This window comes from Hemicordylus capensis, chromosome 2, assembly GCF_027244095.1.
Source record: "Hemicordylus capensis ecotype Gifberg chromosome 2, rHemCap1.1.pri, whole genome shotgun sequence".
NCBI lineage: Eukaryota > Metazoa > Chordata > Lepidosauria > Squamata > Cordylidae > Hemicordylus > Hemicordylus capensis.
Window position 1 is genome coordinate 348,804,511 of NC_069658.1, and position 18,322 is coordinate 348,822,832.

The window sequence follows — 18,322 nt, forward strand, 5'->3', positions numbered from 1 at the left end:
TGCAGCCTGCATCTAATATGTGAAATGGCAACGTTATAGTTTGTTGGTTTGTATTTCTGTATGATTTGCTCATGATAAACAATCTGCATATTGTTTTTCATTACGTAATACATATTTTTTAAAGGAAGAAAAGGCAAAGGGTTTGAACAAATGTGCACAGGTAGTGAGTGATTTGCTTGGAGCAGATATGCTAAAGGGATGCATCCATGATCTCCTTAAAAAAATAACAACACTTGAAACATTCCTTTAACCAAATGAGCCAGCATAGCATAGTGGTTAGAGTGTTGGACTAGGACCGGGAAGACCCGAGTTTGAATCCCCATTCAGCCATGAAACTCACTGGGTGACTCTGGGCCAGTCATGTATCTCTCAGCCTAACCTACCTCACAGGGTTGTTGTGAGGATAAACATAACCATGTACACTGCTCTGAACTCCTTGGAGGAAAAGCAGGATATAAATGTAAATAATAATAATAATAATAATAATAGTTAATAAATATAGGCCATTTGTCAGGTACTGCTGTTTGTAAAGAGGCCATTGATATGTTTGTGAGGTGAATTAAGAACTTTTCAGATGTGTTTAGAAAATCTTAAAAATTATTAAAACATCACATATGCTTATGTCCCACACAAATAAGAGATGCCATTTGAGAACACTTAATATAGAGAGTTTGTTTTGCTTTTAAACATGTTTGAGCAAGTGCTTCGTACATCTGGAATGTGTGTTATAACTAAACCTGTGACTTCTCAGACAGAAATACACACTTGGTGCCAGTATTGTGAAATACTGTACTAGGGTATCTGTTCATGCTAACCAGTAACTACTTTTGTTTTCAAGTGAGCCAGTGTCAACATGCTGAAATTATTGTTTAGACTTAAGCACCTGTCTTCACTTGAGGGAAAGTTCATTTTCATATGCTTTTTAGAAGAAGTAAGTGTAAGGGCCAGGAGGGGGCATAATATGTAGTGTAGATTAGAGCTGATACCTAAACAGTCTTTTGGGGATCAAAGATGAAGAATGCACTTTTAGCAGATGTTCTCAAACCTGGAAAGCAGCACTTTTCTCTTTAAAAGGGGTCAGGAGTGTGGTGGGGGGTGGGGCGGGGAGGGTCTAGCACTTTCCTCGAGCTCTTTTTACACTGGAATTCCTTCCCCACAAGCAGCCATTTGTTCCGCAAGCAGCTACTTGTAGTCTTCTCTAGGGTTTCCCCAGGGCTTTGGAACATGCAAATCAGAACCTCCCCATCTCAAGCTTTTTTAAAGCAACTTTTGAAAATCACCTATTTTATCAAGTTTTTAGTATATAATTTTTTAAAGTTTTATTGATGGTTCTTTTACATTGTTTTATATGTTATAAGCTTTTAACCATTGTTGGGTTTTAATTGTAAATTGCCCAGAGATTTTATATAGGGCGGTATGTAACTATGACAAACAAACAAACATAAATAAATATTCCAGGTTTATGCATATCTGGCCCTGACATCGTCGCATTTGTTACCATCAACAAACAAGCCCACCATCATTTTCCATAGTGCTTGAACGTCTCCAAGAAATTTCATCTATTTTTGCCCAGGTTCGGGACACTATTGACACCTCAGACAAAGCTGTGTGGAAGCCACCAAGGTCTGGCTTTCAAAGCTACAGGGAACTGTGCAGCTCCTGAACAAGCCCAGAGGGCATAACACAGGAAAGTTCTGGAACTTGGAAGCAAGCAGCCGTGCAGTCCCTGAGCTGGATTGTCCAAGCTGACATAAAGTGTAGGCAGAATTCTTTACATATTGTAAGCCCTCCTCCTAATCCATGTGACTGTAAGCAGGTTCAGGTATCAGGGATGGTGGAAGCTAGGGAGCTGTGACAGGTCACATGGACTGTGGGTAGAGCTAAGAGAAAGAGAGATAGACGACAAAAAAAGAGTCTCTCTTAGCGCCATCTTAATTCCAAGAAGCTCAGGGCTTGAACAGCTCACTTGCTTCCCAGGATTGGGAGCTGATGTTCCGAGACTGCTGTCTTAACAATCAGCCTTTGGAGGCCTTTGCATAGCTCCAAGTCCAGGACTTGGATGAAAACCAGAGAAACACATTTCATTTTTGTTCAATTAACTTAGGGTCTCCCCCTCATCAAACCAGCACATTGTGACACTAGAGTAATGGAAATGCAGTTCTGCTCTAGTGTAGATGTAGCTTTATGAGGCTATTCTCGCAACTGGGCAGACGGGGGTGGGGGAGGCAGGGTGGAACCTACCTCCCCCGCCCCCAGACAATCCCTGATGTGCACCATCTTGGGTGCACCATCACACACCCACACAACCCACACTGCTCTGTGCAGCACAGATCTCTGGAAGCTAGGACTCATCCCGGCCTCCAGGAATCCCACAATGCACAGCACGAAGAGCGTGGTACATGGGTGAGGTTCCCCTGGGAGTTGGGAACATTCGGTACCCAACTCTGCATGCAGCCCGAGCATACACATAACCCCATACCTGGGGTAAAGGGCACAATCACACCCTTTAACCCAGGTAAAAGCCCATGTACAAAACCCAGGCTTGTGTGGAAGGCAGCACTGGAATCGGGATCAATCCCAGTGCTTCACATGTGTAGCCCTAACCAGGTAGGGCTTCCCTAACCTGGGTAGGGCTGCTCGTGTGCACACTCTTAATATGTAGAGGATCTCATCTTGGGAAAGAGGGTCATGTTGAATAGTATGACATTTCCATCTTTTCCAGCCCCCAGGAGTCCATATATTAATATAAATTCAAGCGTATTATGCACACTTGTATCTGGTGCTTCTGGGCCTTCCCCTCCCAATGCACATTTTTGCACAATGCATTCATATGAAAATGAAAATTATGGGGATGGGAAAACATAACAGGAGAGGGAAAATCAGCTTTCCCCATATTGCATGTCCTCAAACCAACTAGACCATTTTTGGTAGTATTTATATATAGTTTTTATATTTACTACTGGTACTGCCGCAGGTATGAGAGTTTTAGGAATGATATGAGTGTCAATCCAAATTCAATACAAATCATTCATCTCATTGATGGAGAACAGAAATGGTCATACCTGCAATCCCACCAGCCATCCACACAGAAAAGGGACTAGGAGACAGGCATCCATCTGGAGAGATCCATCCACAGAGAAATGTATAAGGGATAAAGTAGAGGCAATATCCGGGGATATCCCTTAACATCATTGCTGAAGAACCTCGGTATATTCCTGCTACACCTTCCTGACGAAGGATTGTGCCAACACAGTGAACTGGACCTCTGTAGGCAGCCTGTACTGAAACACCACCTGTCCTGTGCTTCAAGTTTAGATTAGCTGCAGAAGCATACAAACTCATTAGTAAGAGTTAGATGTCTTAAGACTCCTCAGAGTTTTGCTTTTCTTAGTTACCTCTCTGTTTGATTAAGAGGCTGCTTTACCCATAATGCAACAGCAAGCACATGCTTCCCACAACAAGTATATACAGTAGAGAACCTTGGCCAATTCCAGCTCTCTGTTCATCCCACTATATGATACATGTGGGTAAAGACATATATTTGTTTGGTGGACAGAACTGGTGCAGACATACATGTAAAACAAGCTTAATCAAATGTAATTGGATTGTTAAGATATTGTAAAAACCAGTAAAATTTTAAAATGAAAAAAAGAGGTAACAAGCTTCTGAGCCTGAATCTGCTATATCATCCAGTGCGGATAGAACCTTCTCTGCATTCCCACAGGGTTCTGAAATGGGGAACAAAGAGAGCACAATACATTCTGGGATGGCATGTGAGGGTGTGCTTCCAAATCACACCTCTATACACACTATAAAAACCCTGTAGAGGGCTGATTCCAATTAATACCACTTACACACAATAAAAGGATGTGATTGCAGGCTGGTTAATCTGTGAGAGGACAGCTGGTCTTGTGGTAGCAAGCATGAATTTTTCCTTTTGCTAAGCAGGGGTCCACCCTGGCTTGCATTTGAATAGGAGACTACGAGGCTATTCACACGATGGAGGAAAACCGGGCTAAGGGAGCCCAGCCCGGTTTTCCTCCATCGAAAGAATCACGGGGTCATGGGTGAGCCCGGTGGTTTCACGGCAGCTAGGCTGCCAAAATAGCCCTCCCCTTAAATGAGGTTAGCAGAGTGAGCACTCCACTAGCCCTGGTTTTTTAAATTGTGAGTAGTCACAGTGACTCACGAGGAGACCCCTGATTGGGAGGATACAACAAGCCTCCTGGCTTCAGGGTCCCCCCCACCCGAATACCCCACGCACTCACATGGGGCACTCTGGGACTTCCAGGGGCCAGGCGGCCCCCAATCCCTGCCACCCCAACTGGCTCTGTGACGGAGCTGGTAGGCGTGTGGGCGGCCAATCCAGCCACCCAACGCTCGATGACTGATCATCTGCGGGGAGAGCGGGCTTGACCCGTTCTCCCCACCAAATGCCTGCCAGCATTTATAAGAGTTTATAAGAGCTCTGGAACTGGTGCCCATTCTAATTCAACTTTTCAATGTATTCTTAGGCTAGCCTACCAAATTCTCTCACTGACACAGAAATGTACACATGAGAGATGGCTGAAGAAAAACACTGTTCTTTCCCATAAAACCCTGAACTAGGGGTATGCCTTTGTTTTGCAACAAATGAACTGAAATGCATGGGGCCCATTTGATTCATTCATTATTAGGAACCATTTGTGTCCAGAGTCACAAATGAGTTCTGAATAAAAGCTATTTATTCACTACTCATGCATTTTATTTGTTTCCCTTAGGATCTAAATCATAAGTCTGGTGTGTGTGTGTGTGTGTGTGTCACTTTCCATCCCCATCAGCTATATTCTCCTGTTCAGGGTCTTGATACCTCCATATCCATTCTAGAGGAGTAATATCACTCCATTGGATTCACCAGCTGGGTTTAAAGAATGCCCTATATCTGAGAATGACTGGTGGGGATGGAAAGCCCTCTTTCTACAAAGAAGCCTGGGTAAAGATTGCCATTTGGTCCTCCTACCAAGCATTTTACAGCACGCAGGATCTTTTGCTCATTGATTTCAATGAAACAATCCTAGCTCCATTCAAACGATTGAAACAGGAAGATGCTGAAAATGCATGATGGGGGACAAACAACAACCAATCATGGAAGTCACTGGGGCAAGAAGATTCCTGGGGTAGTTTAGTGTTTGCTCTCCAGCAAATGTCCTCAGGGACATATTTGTGTGTTGCTCAAAGTGCTTTGGGGCTCAGTAGGACACGCTTCCTGTTTATACTCTGAATTTGGGGGCAATAGAGACCTAGGTTAGGGCCGGGGTCGAGGTATTTGACCCCAGAAATTTGCCAGAATTCCAGTGCTATTGCTGTACCACCATGGGTCAGAATTCTTCAGCTTTATTGGGAGGGGGTGACAAAAGCTGCAGAGGATTCAATTCAAGGGAGCTGGGAGCTTGCCAAGAGCAGTGGCAGCAGTTGTCTTGTTTTTTAAGTATAAACATCTCTTTGGAGAAGTGGTCAGTAGGAGGAGACACGTCACCCATCTGTCAGCCTGGCAGGCACCACTTACCTTCCTGGAATGCACCCAGGATGCACCGCATCACATGACATGCCCTTCCTCAGTGCATTTCAGCAAGGAAAATGGTGTTGACAGGGAGATGGACAGACAGTGCATCTGCCACTGCTGCTGCTGCATCTGTCCACTTCTCTGAACAGTTTGTTATACCTTAAAAAAAAAAAAAGAGCTAGAAGACTGCCACTGCTACTCTTGGTAAGCCATCCGACCCCTCTTGGATTCCTGCAGCAAATTCAAGGCAAGCCCTCATTTCTGCATTGCCCCTCCCTTTCAATGCCCCTCCCTTTCAATGCTGATCGAAATCACAGAAGACATGGGGAAGGCATTGTGATATAGCTATAACCCAGTTTCATTTTTAAATGCATTAATGTACAGTCATTCACACCAGACATGTACAGTACATGTTCAAGATACCTATGCACACATGCATAACATGTCTGAATAAGACTTCAATATGGGCTTAAAGAGAAGAAAATTCCATAAAGCTAGGTGATCATTTATTTATTTATATATTTGATTTATATACTGCATCTCCAAAAATGGCTCAAGGTGGTTTACATTTTTATGACTGCTTGCTTTTAAATAAATGACCTTTTTGGTTCCTCTTTGGATTTTCTAAGTCATGCACATGTTCAGACATTAACACTTTATTTTAAACTTCCTAATTCTTATTTATTCCTGTATTGTTACTAGGTAAAATAATGGTATGATTCGTGTTTGTATATTCTAATTTCCTGTGGTTCAAACATTTAAAAGCAAACAGCATAATATTGCTTCTCTTCATAAGAACAGACCTGCTGGATCAGGCCCAAGGCCCATCTAGTCCAGCATCCTGTTTCGCACAGTGGCCCATCAGATGCCACTGGAAGACAGGAGTTGAGGGCGTGCCCTCTCTCCTGCCGCTGTATCATTTCCTCACCTTACTTAAGGTCAGGATTCTGGTCAAGTATTTACCTAAACAGTATTTGCATGTCATTGGCATGACAAGTTAAGCAGCTTTTGGGATTATTTTGTGAGAATTGTACCAAGTACAGTTCATTTTTTGGGATTTGGGAACACACAGTTCAGTGAAATATTTTGCTTCTGTTATCCAGGTTAATATATACTCCCTTGTTGGAACAGCCGTACACCCCAAACCATAATTTTCCTCATGTTCATACTTCAGTTAACACTACAAACAACAGTCTTGAAACCTTGTTTTTACTTCTCTCTCTCCATGGACAACCAGGTAATAATCACCTTGAGTTTGGTTGACAAACAGAACAGAATACAAAAACAAAACAAAAACACAACCCTGGAAACATGCAGTGATATTTGTTTTTGCCTTCACATCATTGTATAGTCAGGTTAACCAGAAATGTTAACCAGAATCAGGAAATTACGTTGAATTGGTGTATTGGTCACCTGTAGCTTTCCATAGTAGCTTTCCATAGTAATATGTTGGTATCAGAGCTAGAAATCTACTTGGTTTGTATTGTAGTCAAACTGTGGTTATTTTGGCTGTAAGTTTCCATACTGCCCCATCAAGTGGTTTTTGACACCACTAGTGTTTGGTTTTTTAAACACAGAACCTTTTTTAAAAGCCCAGTGTAAAAAATTAAATATAACTCTAAAATCCTGCTTGTATATGTTGTGGGAACTAGAATCAATATTCCCATTCTTGGGTGGATAGCTATAACTGTACTGTGTTAACCTGCTTTTAGAATGTGAGGGATGCTTTAGCTAGTGAGTTGCCCTGATTTTTGCTGCAACCAACATTTTAATGTTTTGAGTCATTGCTCTCTTGTGCATTGAACAGCCCTGTAAACAAGACACTAAGGGCCCGAGGAATAAAAATAGTGCACAATTCATAAACTGGACATCTGTTTTGCTGCTCAGTAGGCATTCCTGAGAAAGGAGGAGGAGAGAAAGTGGGAAGATGTAATGCTAGATCAATTACACTAGCTCTTTTCATTTAAAAAGTGTGCGCTGAAGTTGGGCCCAGCAGATTGATACAACTCCCAGGATAGCCTCCAGGCTGGGTAGATTCCATATAGAGGAGTAGTGTGGTTTTGCAGGACACAGTTCTTAAGATCCACTTTTCCATCTGCACAATGGCAACTAGTAATGGTCTACAACAGTAAGCCCATTGTAAAGCAGCTCATTCATTAAACGTATTGCACTAGCATGAAAGCAACTTTGCTAATGGTTGAGAGAGGCGTTACTGTCTTCTCACAAGATAATCACAGAGCCAGCTGAAGAATTACTTAATCATTGTGATAATACTGTAAAGCATTCAAGCTATTAGTAATGTTGCATTCATGCTAATGCAGCACTTATAACATCTGAGATGCTTTAAATGTTCTTCCAATGATGGCTCTGTGATTACCTTATGAAAACAGCTACATCTAAATAATATCAAAGCTTGAAGAAGTCAGCTGACTGTGTGCAACATGATAGTCTTTACCAGTTACAAGCTGATTATGGTGTAGACATTAGAGATGTGCATGAAACAAATGTTTTGATTATTTTGAATTTGAATCAAATTCCAAAAATTCAATTTGAATCTGGTTAAAATTTTTGATTTGAACCAAATTCAAATTGATCTGACCCTGTTTTGGCACCAATCAGGGGGCCTGAATAGTTTTTAAAAGTGCTCAATGGCTCTCAGATCAAATTTGAATCAAATTTCAAAAAATCAATTCGAATTCAAATTGCCCTTTTAAGGAGGGATTCAATTCTAAATTGAATCACTCAAATCACCCAGATTCACATTGATTTGAATTCGAATCAATTTGCACATCCCTAGTAGACATTAAACAATGTGTTATATGAATAAATTCAAAATCAATAAAATGTAATGCTATGACATGGTAAAGTGTCAAGTTGATCTCAACTCCTGGTGCCCACAGAGCCCTGTGGCTTTCTTTGGTAGAATACAGGAGGGGATTGCCTCCTCCCATGCAGTATGAGATGATGCTTTTCAGCATCTTCATATATCGCTGCTGCCCAATATAGTACAGCAGGGATTTGAACCGGCAACCTTCTGCTTGTTAGTCAAGCATTTCCCTGCTGTGCCACTTAGGTGACTATGACATGGTAAGGCATGCCAATTTATATAACTGATGACAGTGATGCTGCTTGTGCCATATTTCATGAAAATATGACTTTTCTTCTTCCTTGAAGAATTACTTTGAAGTTAGGTTGATTATATCCAGATGTTGGTGTTAGAAGACAGGAGACTGAACATCAAGCTCATCAGGCATACAGACAGGCATAGCAACCACTCCATATGGCTTATTTGCTGCAAAAACTTGGGCAAATCTCGACTGCTTCCTTTTAATTATTTGGGGAGCTATATACAGAGAGAGTATCTTTAGAATGACAGTTCTGCAGAACTAGGAGTAGTCAGCTGATCACATACAGTAGAACAAACTAGAATGTAGATTAGAAGCACAACTGTAGAAGAGAAAATAGCAAAGAAGTGTTGGGTTCATACCTTCAAGGAAAGTTTGTGTCTGCATTTGTAGTCGTATCTTTACCAGATCAACTGGACCACCTATGCCTACTGAAACAGCCCCTGTTGCCATGCTTGCTAAAGCCAAGTCCATGAGAGTAGGAGGATGATTACAGTTCCCATAACGATGTTGACTAATGAGCCTTTGGGTATTGCTGAAGACACCAAATACCACTGAGTTGTAGACTGCGATGCTAACTAGTGGGAAGGACATGCCTTTGAAGAATCCGACAACCTGCAGGTGAAATCAAACAGATTTAAATATTGATTTGAGAGAGCAAGCTTTAAAACCAAAGCATTACTAGGGTAAGACAACTGGCTTGTTTGTTTTTCAAAACATCTGGCTTAAAGTGCTTTTACACTTTTAAGTATAAGTATATTCTTGTTCAGCACAGCAAATTATCCTTTCAGGAAGCTGTGAATGCTTTTGAAGCAAGCTTTTGGAAGAAACTATCATTGTTGAGTAAATATTTTCTGGGCCCGGATGAAGAGCACACGTTTAAAATCTGTTGGACTGGCTTCTTAATACATTTGTGATCTGTATCTGTTTGGTTCTATTGCTCATTTTGCTTTGTGTTGCTGCCCTCTTCAGTTGCTTCCTGGATAGGTTTCGCACATATTTTCACAATTTTATTGAGTTAAATGAATGGGAACATTTCTCCCTTAGTTAAGTTCTGGCTATTTTTAAATTAGCAGACTGAAAATGGAGGGTGAAGGCATTGATTATATAAAGCCTGTAACTCAATTAATCTGATTGCTTAGAGTGAATGCCAAATGGATCTTGATTCTGGCAGCTGATCAAATACACCTTATGACTGAAAAAATACGTAGATTAGAAAATGAATGTAAAACAGAATGACAAAGTTTTGTAAAATAGACAAAATTGGTGCTCACCACATTTTTAGGAGGAGGAGTGGGAATATTGTAATGCAAAAATACTGTACAAAATAGAAATACATAGAAATGAAATCATTGAATTGACTAATTCTAGAGCTGACAAAAGTGGAAATATATTGAATGGTCAGATTTATGAACTTAAATTCTCAAAATTTTGTAATTTGGAATATGTTTACACATGGGAACAGTCTGAAGTTCAAGGCTTGTTGCAACCTTTTGCACATACAAGATCTGGATTAAACATTGAACTCAAACTTTACTTTTCAATCCATCTGAATGGCTTTTGCTGAATGGTGGCCAAGCTGTAAAAGACAAAGAGGTCATTCTGATGAAAAGCCCTCCAGGGTAGGGCTCAATGTGAAAACTGCCAGGATTGCTCCCAATCCCGATGCTCCTCTGCCAAGTAGCCTGGATTCTACACCTGGGGTAAAAGTGAGGTAGGGGAATACGTGTGCATGTCCTACCTCACTCCTGGTTCGTGTGGGTAAGTGGGCTGCCAGCAGCTCCTTTCAGGCTGCTGACAGTCATACTCACTATAGAGCCAGGGGGAGGAGCAACCTGGCAGGAGGAATTCCCCAATGCACCGATTGCACACACAGTGCATTGTGGGATTCCTGGTGGCTGGGCCTCCTTCCCCCTTCTCTAGAGTTCCATGCTGCTTATAGCAACACCAATCATGTGGGCATGCAAACTGTGGTGCACAAAATAAGGCGTTTGTGTGGGGGACGGTGGGTAGGATCCTGCCTTTCCCCCAGCCCTCCTCAGCCCCAGCAGAACTGGTTGTGTGAATGACCTTAAAGACTACTAAACATTTATCCCTGATGGCAAATAATTCAAACTGTTACCATTCACTACCAGACCTTATTGGATATAACAAAAACACACTGACAAGTAGTGGCTCTCCAGATGGCCCAGTGCCAGGCTGCTCTGGGCACTGGGGCAGGAGGTTGCCTTGGGCCAGCCAACCCAGCTTACTAGGTGTGGATGGCAGTGGATGGAGTGGTGGTGGCAGCAGCTCTTCCTCTCTCCAGGAGTAGAAGAGGAAGGACCCGCTGCTTAAGCTGCCCCCGTCAGCGGTAGCAGCTCCTTCCTACCATGGACAGAACAAGAATTGTCAGTGCTCCTTCCAAGTTTTTGGCAGCAGCTTCTCACATCCCGCTGGTTAAGGGATTTGCTCCCCAAAGCCCCTGTGTCCTTGTAGTTGCCTTTGGGAGGAAGCCCACTGGGTGGTGGGAGAGGGCAGGAAGAGGAAGAACTGTAGCACGAATTGCATAGCAGCTCCTCTTCTCCTACCCTCCATCCAGACCACCTGCTTTGCCCCTGCTAACAGAACAAAGAGGCACCTTTTAAAAGTGGGATTCTCTTTATTTAGCAGGGGGAGAGCAACCAGCCCTATCCATCCCCAGCATAGCATCCTCCAGTGGCTGTTGATGGTGTCTGTCTTATTTATTTCTTTTTAAAGATTGAGCCCTTTGGGGTCAGGAAGCCATTTTATTTATCTATCTATTTATCTATCTGTCTATTTATTTATTTATATAACTATGCAAACCACTTTGGGAACTTTTGTTGAAAAGCAGTATATAAATATTTGTCATGATAGGTGGTGATGCAGGGGCTGGAAGGATATTCCCATTGGCCAATGGGGGCCATCTGACAGCATAGCAACAGCATGAGTTGATTCGCACCACTATTAAATGTGGTCAACCAGCCCTCGAGTGGGCATGGGCTCTGGGGTGCATGTGTGTGGGTTAGGGCCCTTGGGGTCATGTTGAACTCGGTCATCAATCATGCCAGCTTTGTTCTCCAGCATTTGGATGCAACTTTTTATTATGGGCAGCTTCAGATGTTGAAATCATTGCTTTCAATAGACAAATCTTTGCCATCCATACAAGACCAATATTGGTTCAAAAAAGAACCCCAGTTCAATAAAGACAGATTGCCTTTCTCTTAGTGCTACATTTTAGAAGGTTAATTCAGTAGCACATATTTCTGTTGTGGTTCTGACTTTACATCTTTGCTTTTCATATTTGCCTGTGTGTTTCAGACAAAATAGTATACTTACACTTTCATTTCTGTACACAGTGAGGACACAGTTGAATGTACTTCCATAGCCTTGTCCAGCTTGTAAGCGAGTCTGCAGAATACAATTATGAAATTTAATGGGAAAGAGTATGTTTCCAATTGAGCCAGAGCTGTGCTTCACAAACAATGCATGCTTTTATTGGACAACAATTCTTGCTTTGTCCAATAAAACAACAAGGCAACAGGGCAATAAATAAACCATGCATCTTTTCAGTTTTGACACAGCCAGAGTCAAATCTAAGCCATCCTTGAATAACTAAACTCTCAGTTGTCAACATGGGTCGAAATGTAGAAAACAAGAACTCTGAAACTTATGTAGGAGCATTAGGGCCAAACTAATTGTTTCAGTAAGCCTATCAATTTACAAGTGTAACTTTTCTTTCAAAATAAAAAGAGGCCTAATCTGGATTAGGACTATGGCAGGGGACAGTGGTTAAAGCCCCCTTCCTGCCTTGCTATGGTCCTATTCTGTCTTAGGTCCCACCCTCCCAGCTACTATTTCTGAAAGAATAGCAAGGCCTGCCAACGTTCATGACAACCCTAATAAGGGTGTGCGAAATGATTTGGGTACACAATCATTTGTAACCTTAATCTGACCAATTCAGGTGATCTGTAGACAAAACAAATCACCCCTGTCCTCAATTGCCCAGATTCGGGTACAAAACAAATCCCCACCGCCGATTCGGATCTGAAAAATTCAGAAATTTGAACCTCCATTTTGTGGCCAAAGTGGGTTGGGTGGTAGCGCATAATGGGTAGAAGCTACCACCCAGAGAGGGTTGTGGTGGGTAGTAGTGCCCAATGGGTGCAAGGAAGCTACCACTCAGATTTCAAAGAAATTGGGCAAAGGAGTGGTTTTTTAATGCTTTTTTAATGCATCTTTAAGCTTTTCCCCACGGGGAATAATGGGGATACCACCCAAATTTCAAATAAACTGGGCAAAGGGGTAATTTTTAAAGAATTTTTGAAGTGGTGGTCTTTAAGTGGCGGTCTTTAAACTTTTCCCTGTGTTGATAGAGGAAAATAGTAAGTTAGACCAAAAAGATGAGGAGCTACTGGACTGGCTGGCCTCCAAACTACAAATTACATTAGGGTTTATTCTGGGTGACCTGCAGAAATATAGCCCCCTCTCTGGTCTCCCCTAACAAAAATTCATTGGAGGGGGGGAAATTACTCTCACAACATAGTGGCTGGTATCCTGACTAATGTAGTATGCATGTTCTACTGCTACTACTACTGCTACTACTACAAATATTTATATACTGCTTTTCAAAAAAAGTTCCCAAAATGGTTTACATAGAGAAATAAAAATAAGTAAATAAAGATGGATCCCTGTCACCAAAGGGCGCACAATCTAAAAAGGAACAAAAGATAGACACCAGCAACAGCCACTGGAGGGAAGCTATGCTGGGGTTGGATAGGGCCAGTTGCTCTCCGCCTGCTAAATAAAGAGAATCACCACTTTTAAAAGGTACCTCTTTGCTCATGTAGCAAAGGAAATGTGCTTGAGGTGCTGGAATCAAGAGTAAAGCAGCAGGGAGTGTATATGTGTGTTGCTGATCTCCTCTTCCCTTTGTTTTTGGCAAAAAGCACAAAAATATGTCCCTGAGGGTCACACAGTGACAAAGAGCACTTCAGAGCGAAGGGGAGATTGGTAAAAATTAGAGATGTGCAATCTGGGTGATTCGAGCTTGAATCTGGGTGATTTGAGTGATTCAAACTCAAATCAAATTGCCCTTAGAATAAAGGGCCTGATTCGAGTTCAAATCAAATCGACCCTGATTTGGCCGAAATCAGTATGAGTGATTCAAGTGTAATCCCCCCCCCCCCCGGGAGAGCTGGTCTTCCATTTGAGGTTGGTGGGTGGACCAGCCCGCCTCCCTGGACTTAGTACACTGTCCCACAATGGAGGATTGGTCTACCCGTAGACCAGTCCTCCAAGGTGGGTCAATTCGCTAAGTCCGGAGTGGAGGGTTGACCAGCTGGTAGACCATTTTGTGCCATGTTTTTTCCAGGGAGAGCTAGCAATCTATTTACCAATTTAGGTCAGCAGGTAGACCAGCTCCCCGCCCCATACTTAGCATGTCGGTCTACCTCAGGGGACTGGTCTACCCAGCAAAGAACTGGTCTACCCGCTGATCCCAATTGGTAGACCAGCTCTCTTCAGAAAAAAATGGATCTGAATCACTTGAATCAATTCAAGAGATTCAAGATTAATTCGTTGAAACAGCTGGCTGTTTCAATTGGTTCAACAAATCAATTTGAGGATTTTGCCATTTTATCTGAGCTCAAATCGAATTGTAAAATCTGATACATGCACATCTCTAGTGAAAATCACCCCGCTGTGCTTTACCGGTACTACTTTAGTCTGTAATGCAGCAATTGCACGGCTATTTTATTTATTTATTTATTTATTTATTTATTTATTTATTTTGCTGTATCAGTGCTGCATTAATCAGGATGTTGGTCAATTAGTTGTATGTAAGTGGCCAAGTTGAAATTCTGGAATCAGCATGTTAAGAGCATAAGACATGGTGCGGCAGCCATGGGGAGACTACATGTGAGCATTGTAAGATATTCCCCTTAGGGAATAGGGACACTTTGGGAAGAGCAACTGCATGCTTGCATGCAGAAGGCTCCAGTTTCCCTCTCTGGTATCTCCAGATATGGCTGAGAGAGACTCCTGCCTGTAACCTTGGAGAAGCCGCTGCCAAGCTGTGTACTGAGCTACATGGACCAATGGTCTGACTCTGTAGAAAGCATCTTTTTATGTTCTTAAGTTATATTATAAATCTACCTGTGAAAGGAGAATGCACCACTAGCTGCAGGCCACTACTGGTGAATCGAATGAGCTTAATCAATCAGCTTACAATTGTATTTGTTTAGTTCTGCTTTTGAGGAGTAAAACCAATTGCTGTGACACATGATTGCAAAAAAAAGAAAAAGAATAAAAATGTTCTCTGGAATCTCATACAGAGAGGAGATCAGCATGTGCAAATAATTGATTTATATGGGATTTGAATGCTAACCACTGTCCTCAGACCCATGCCAAAAAACCCCCACAAAAAAAAAATGTGGAATTTAGTGCCTGTTACACATTTAAGGCCTGCATTTTATAATCTGTTTGGTTAATCATACCAGATCTTCTGAGAAACAGGTGTGTTATCCAAACATGCCTTAAAAGCTAAAGTCCAGGAGAGGGCCAAGTGTCCATGTCTATGGGTTGTGAAAGCTGTAGCCCTTATTTGCCCTCTCCACAGATATAACCAATCTAGCACAGCCACATTAAGATCCAGAACATACTGAAACTACCTTCCAAATTCCTTTTATTCATTGACCAGCAAACTGATTTCTTGTTCCCTGAAATCAATGTTGGCAAATCCCTCAAATGGCCATACCAGGCTCAAAGTGTTGCAAAGAGTCAAAGTACTCACTCTGAGCACAGCCTACATGGCTTACTTGTCGATCTGAAGAGACCTGATGTACTGGAACATAATCCACATTGAAATACACTCAGCTATTCAGCATGGTTGCCCATTCTCACTCCTTAGTCCTCAGGATGTGCCTTTGCTATGTGCATCAGTAAAGACTGAATTACTCTACAACTCCACTTTCTAATTCACTCTTTAAGGCCTCCCCCCTCCCCCACTGATTTGGAACCCTAACAAAGCCGCCTCGTTGCTATTCCCCAGCTGCATCCAGATCCAAGGGCGAAGAAGGTGCCAGCTTGACAGTTGTCTTTTAAGTACTGAAAGATGCGTTGCTCGTTACTTGGCAGTGCTCAAGCAAATGTAGAAAACGTAGCAAAAAATGTTCCCACAAGATCTATTGTCAGCTCATAGCACGCACTCCCTGTAATGACAGCATCACTTTGCCAGAACTGGAAAGCACATATTCCTTCAAGACTTACTTCCAGAGAAATTCACGCACAGCACAACAAATTGTAAATACACAAATACGATTAGTGTTCTGGCACCGCTTCTGCAGGAAGGGGGAGCATTCAACCAAGCACTGTACTCTTGGTGCTTTTTTCTTTAAAATCCTTCAAGCATACACAGGCATAATACTGCTCATGGGAACACAGGCCTGGATACTGGATCTGTCTCCTCCAATATCCTGCCTCTGACAATAGGCAGCACCTCATGTATCACGGAATGTACAAGACCCCTAAACTTGACAAATCGGCTCCTGTGAGAGTCTCAGGGTTGATTCCCACATGAACTTGTGGGGCTTCTTTCTGATCTGTGGTGACATTTTCTTTTATCACCATGTATTGAAGTAGCTCCTTAGAGGCACAGATCCCAATTGCTTGTGGTGGCATGCTAAATCTCTGGTGGTTCTCTAGTTACTTCCCCATGGACGTTTTCAATCCATGGTTACCAAATAATGACCACACAATAGGAAAAAAATCCCCAAAGCGATCTACAAGTATGTAACCTCAGTTTCAAGCTCTAGTATAATAATATGGACCATCATATCTAGCCCACATGATAGAAATGGTAGAAAAAGGCTTCCTAACATACTTCCACTCAAAAGATTACTTACTGCTGCAACTTAACTCTGCTGCATAAGACACAGATTTTCCTGTCAAGTACAACTGGCTCAGCAGGAAAATGCTTGACTAACAAGCGGAAGGTTGCTGGTTCAAATCCCCACTAGTACTATACGGCCAGCAGAGATATAGGAAGATGCTGAAAGGAGGAGGCAATGGGAAACCCCTCGTGTATTCTACCAAAGAAAACCACAGGGCTCTGCGGGCGCCAGGAGTCGAAATCAACTTGATGGCACACTTTACATTTACCAGGCAGGCCTGACTCATTTTATCTTAATTTATGTCTTGCTGAGGTTAATGTGGGTATTACTGAACGGGTTGCTAAATTTTTATACGGGGCTATGAAACTGACCTCTCGTCATGGGGTTTTATGAGGCTGATTGTGTATCTTTTAGTTTTTTTATCCTGTATATTTATCTATGGTAACTGTCTAAAGTTTTAATTTTGTTTGGCTTACAGCCATAAATAAAATGACTAAATGACTAAATGACCTTACATTTACCTTACAACTAAGTTAAGTGTCCCTTTCTTTTGGTCATGCTTCTACAGGTTATATGTGCAGTGAGGGCCTGCTATCCCCAGACAAAACCTCACCAGCTGAAACCTCTTGACAACTTCTGTGTGTGCAACTTCCCTTATAAGTTCTCCAAATTTTTGAGGTATTTTTAAAATTTACTTATTACATGTATATCTGATTTTCCCCTATGCAACTTAAGACAGCATACATAGAAGTTCCCAGGCAACTTTCCATGCAGATCCACACATGTTCTGCTTCAGCATTGTTACTGCATCATGTGCCTTTAGACCATGCTTGAAGGTGGCACATTATGACACACTTACTGAAGGTAATCAGGCCAGGATCTGGTCAGTGCCTGTATGGGAGACTGGGAATCTTCTAGGTTCCATCCTTTCTTCCCTGTGCCAGGCGGGTCTCTGGTTCTTCTTTTTTTAAAAAAGGTTTTCTTGTGTAGAAGAGACTGAGGCTTATAGTAAGCCTTGCAAAACTGGTTCAAACTTGGAGCCAAATTGTGTGAACAACTGCTGTTCTCACAGTTCTCACAGTTCTCAGCCAACCATTAGGACTGGAGAACCAAAGCCTCTTGCCCAATTGATTACTATTAACCCATCAAAGATAAATGAATAAAGACGTCACTTTCCATACATTTGAGATTAGCAGTTCTTACAACCATTCCAATGTCAGAACTTGACATTTATATATATTTTTATTTCCCCCCTCAATCTTTAAAGATCTTTTAAACAATTCCTTTACACAAGGGATATATAATATACTAGCTGGCCTGGGCACAGAGCATCTGCACCGCTAGTTCTCCTTTTTTTCCTCCCCCCTCTCCTCCCCTCGTTCTCGGCCCCCTTCCTGGTTCTCGGCCCCCTCTCATTCTCATCCCTCCCCCTCCTCTTCCCTCTTCCCCCTCCCTGTTGCCTCTTGCCCCACAGAGAGGCCTGAAATGGGCCGAGTACAGCCTAACCAGTCATTTGGGTGGCAGGCGGGCTGAAAAAAGGAGGTTTTGCTGCCCTCTCCCACACATGCTTGAAAATCCTCCTTGTGAGTAAGCTGGTTGGAGGAGATGTGCACTTTCCCACCAGCTTGCAGTGGAGGCCACAGGTTGGAGGGAGGTGTGCTCCCACTGGACCTCCCTCCCCCCTCGGCCGCCACTTGCTCGCCCCCTTACCCGCCTGCCTGTCCGCCATTTTCTCACTCCAGCCAGCCACCTAGCCAGCTGCT

At 42.5% G+C, this 18,322-nt stretch overlaps 1 protein-coding gene across 4 annotated transcripts in view; it reads right to left on the reverse strand.

The window, feature by feature from the left end:
* The window catches only part of SLC25A48 (solute carrier family 25 member 48), a 44,333-nt gene that overhangs the window by 12,414 nt on the left and 13,597 nt on the right, over positions 1 to 18,322 (reverse strand). For all 4 annotated transcript variants that reach the window (XM_053301749.1, XM_053301747.1, XM_053301748.1 and 1 more), the window contains 3 exons: positions 12,007 to 12,078; positions 9,030 to 9,282; positions 3,063 to 3,320 (listed from right to left, as the gene is read on the reverse strand). In XM_053301749.1, the coding sequence (XP_053157724.1) occupies positions 3,063 to 3,320; positions 9,030 to 9,261 (490 nt within the window). In that variant the 5' untranslated portion in view covers positions 9,262 to 9,282; positions 12,007 to 12,078. The remainder of the gene's footprint in view (positions 1 to 3,062; positions 3,321 to 9,029; positions 9,283 to 12,006; positions 12,079 to 18,322) is intronic.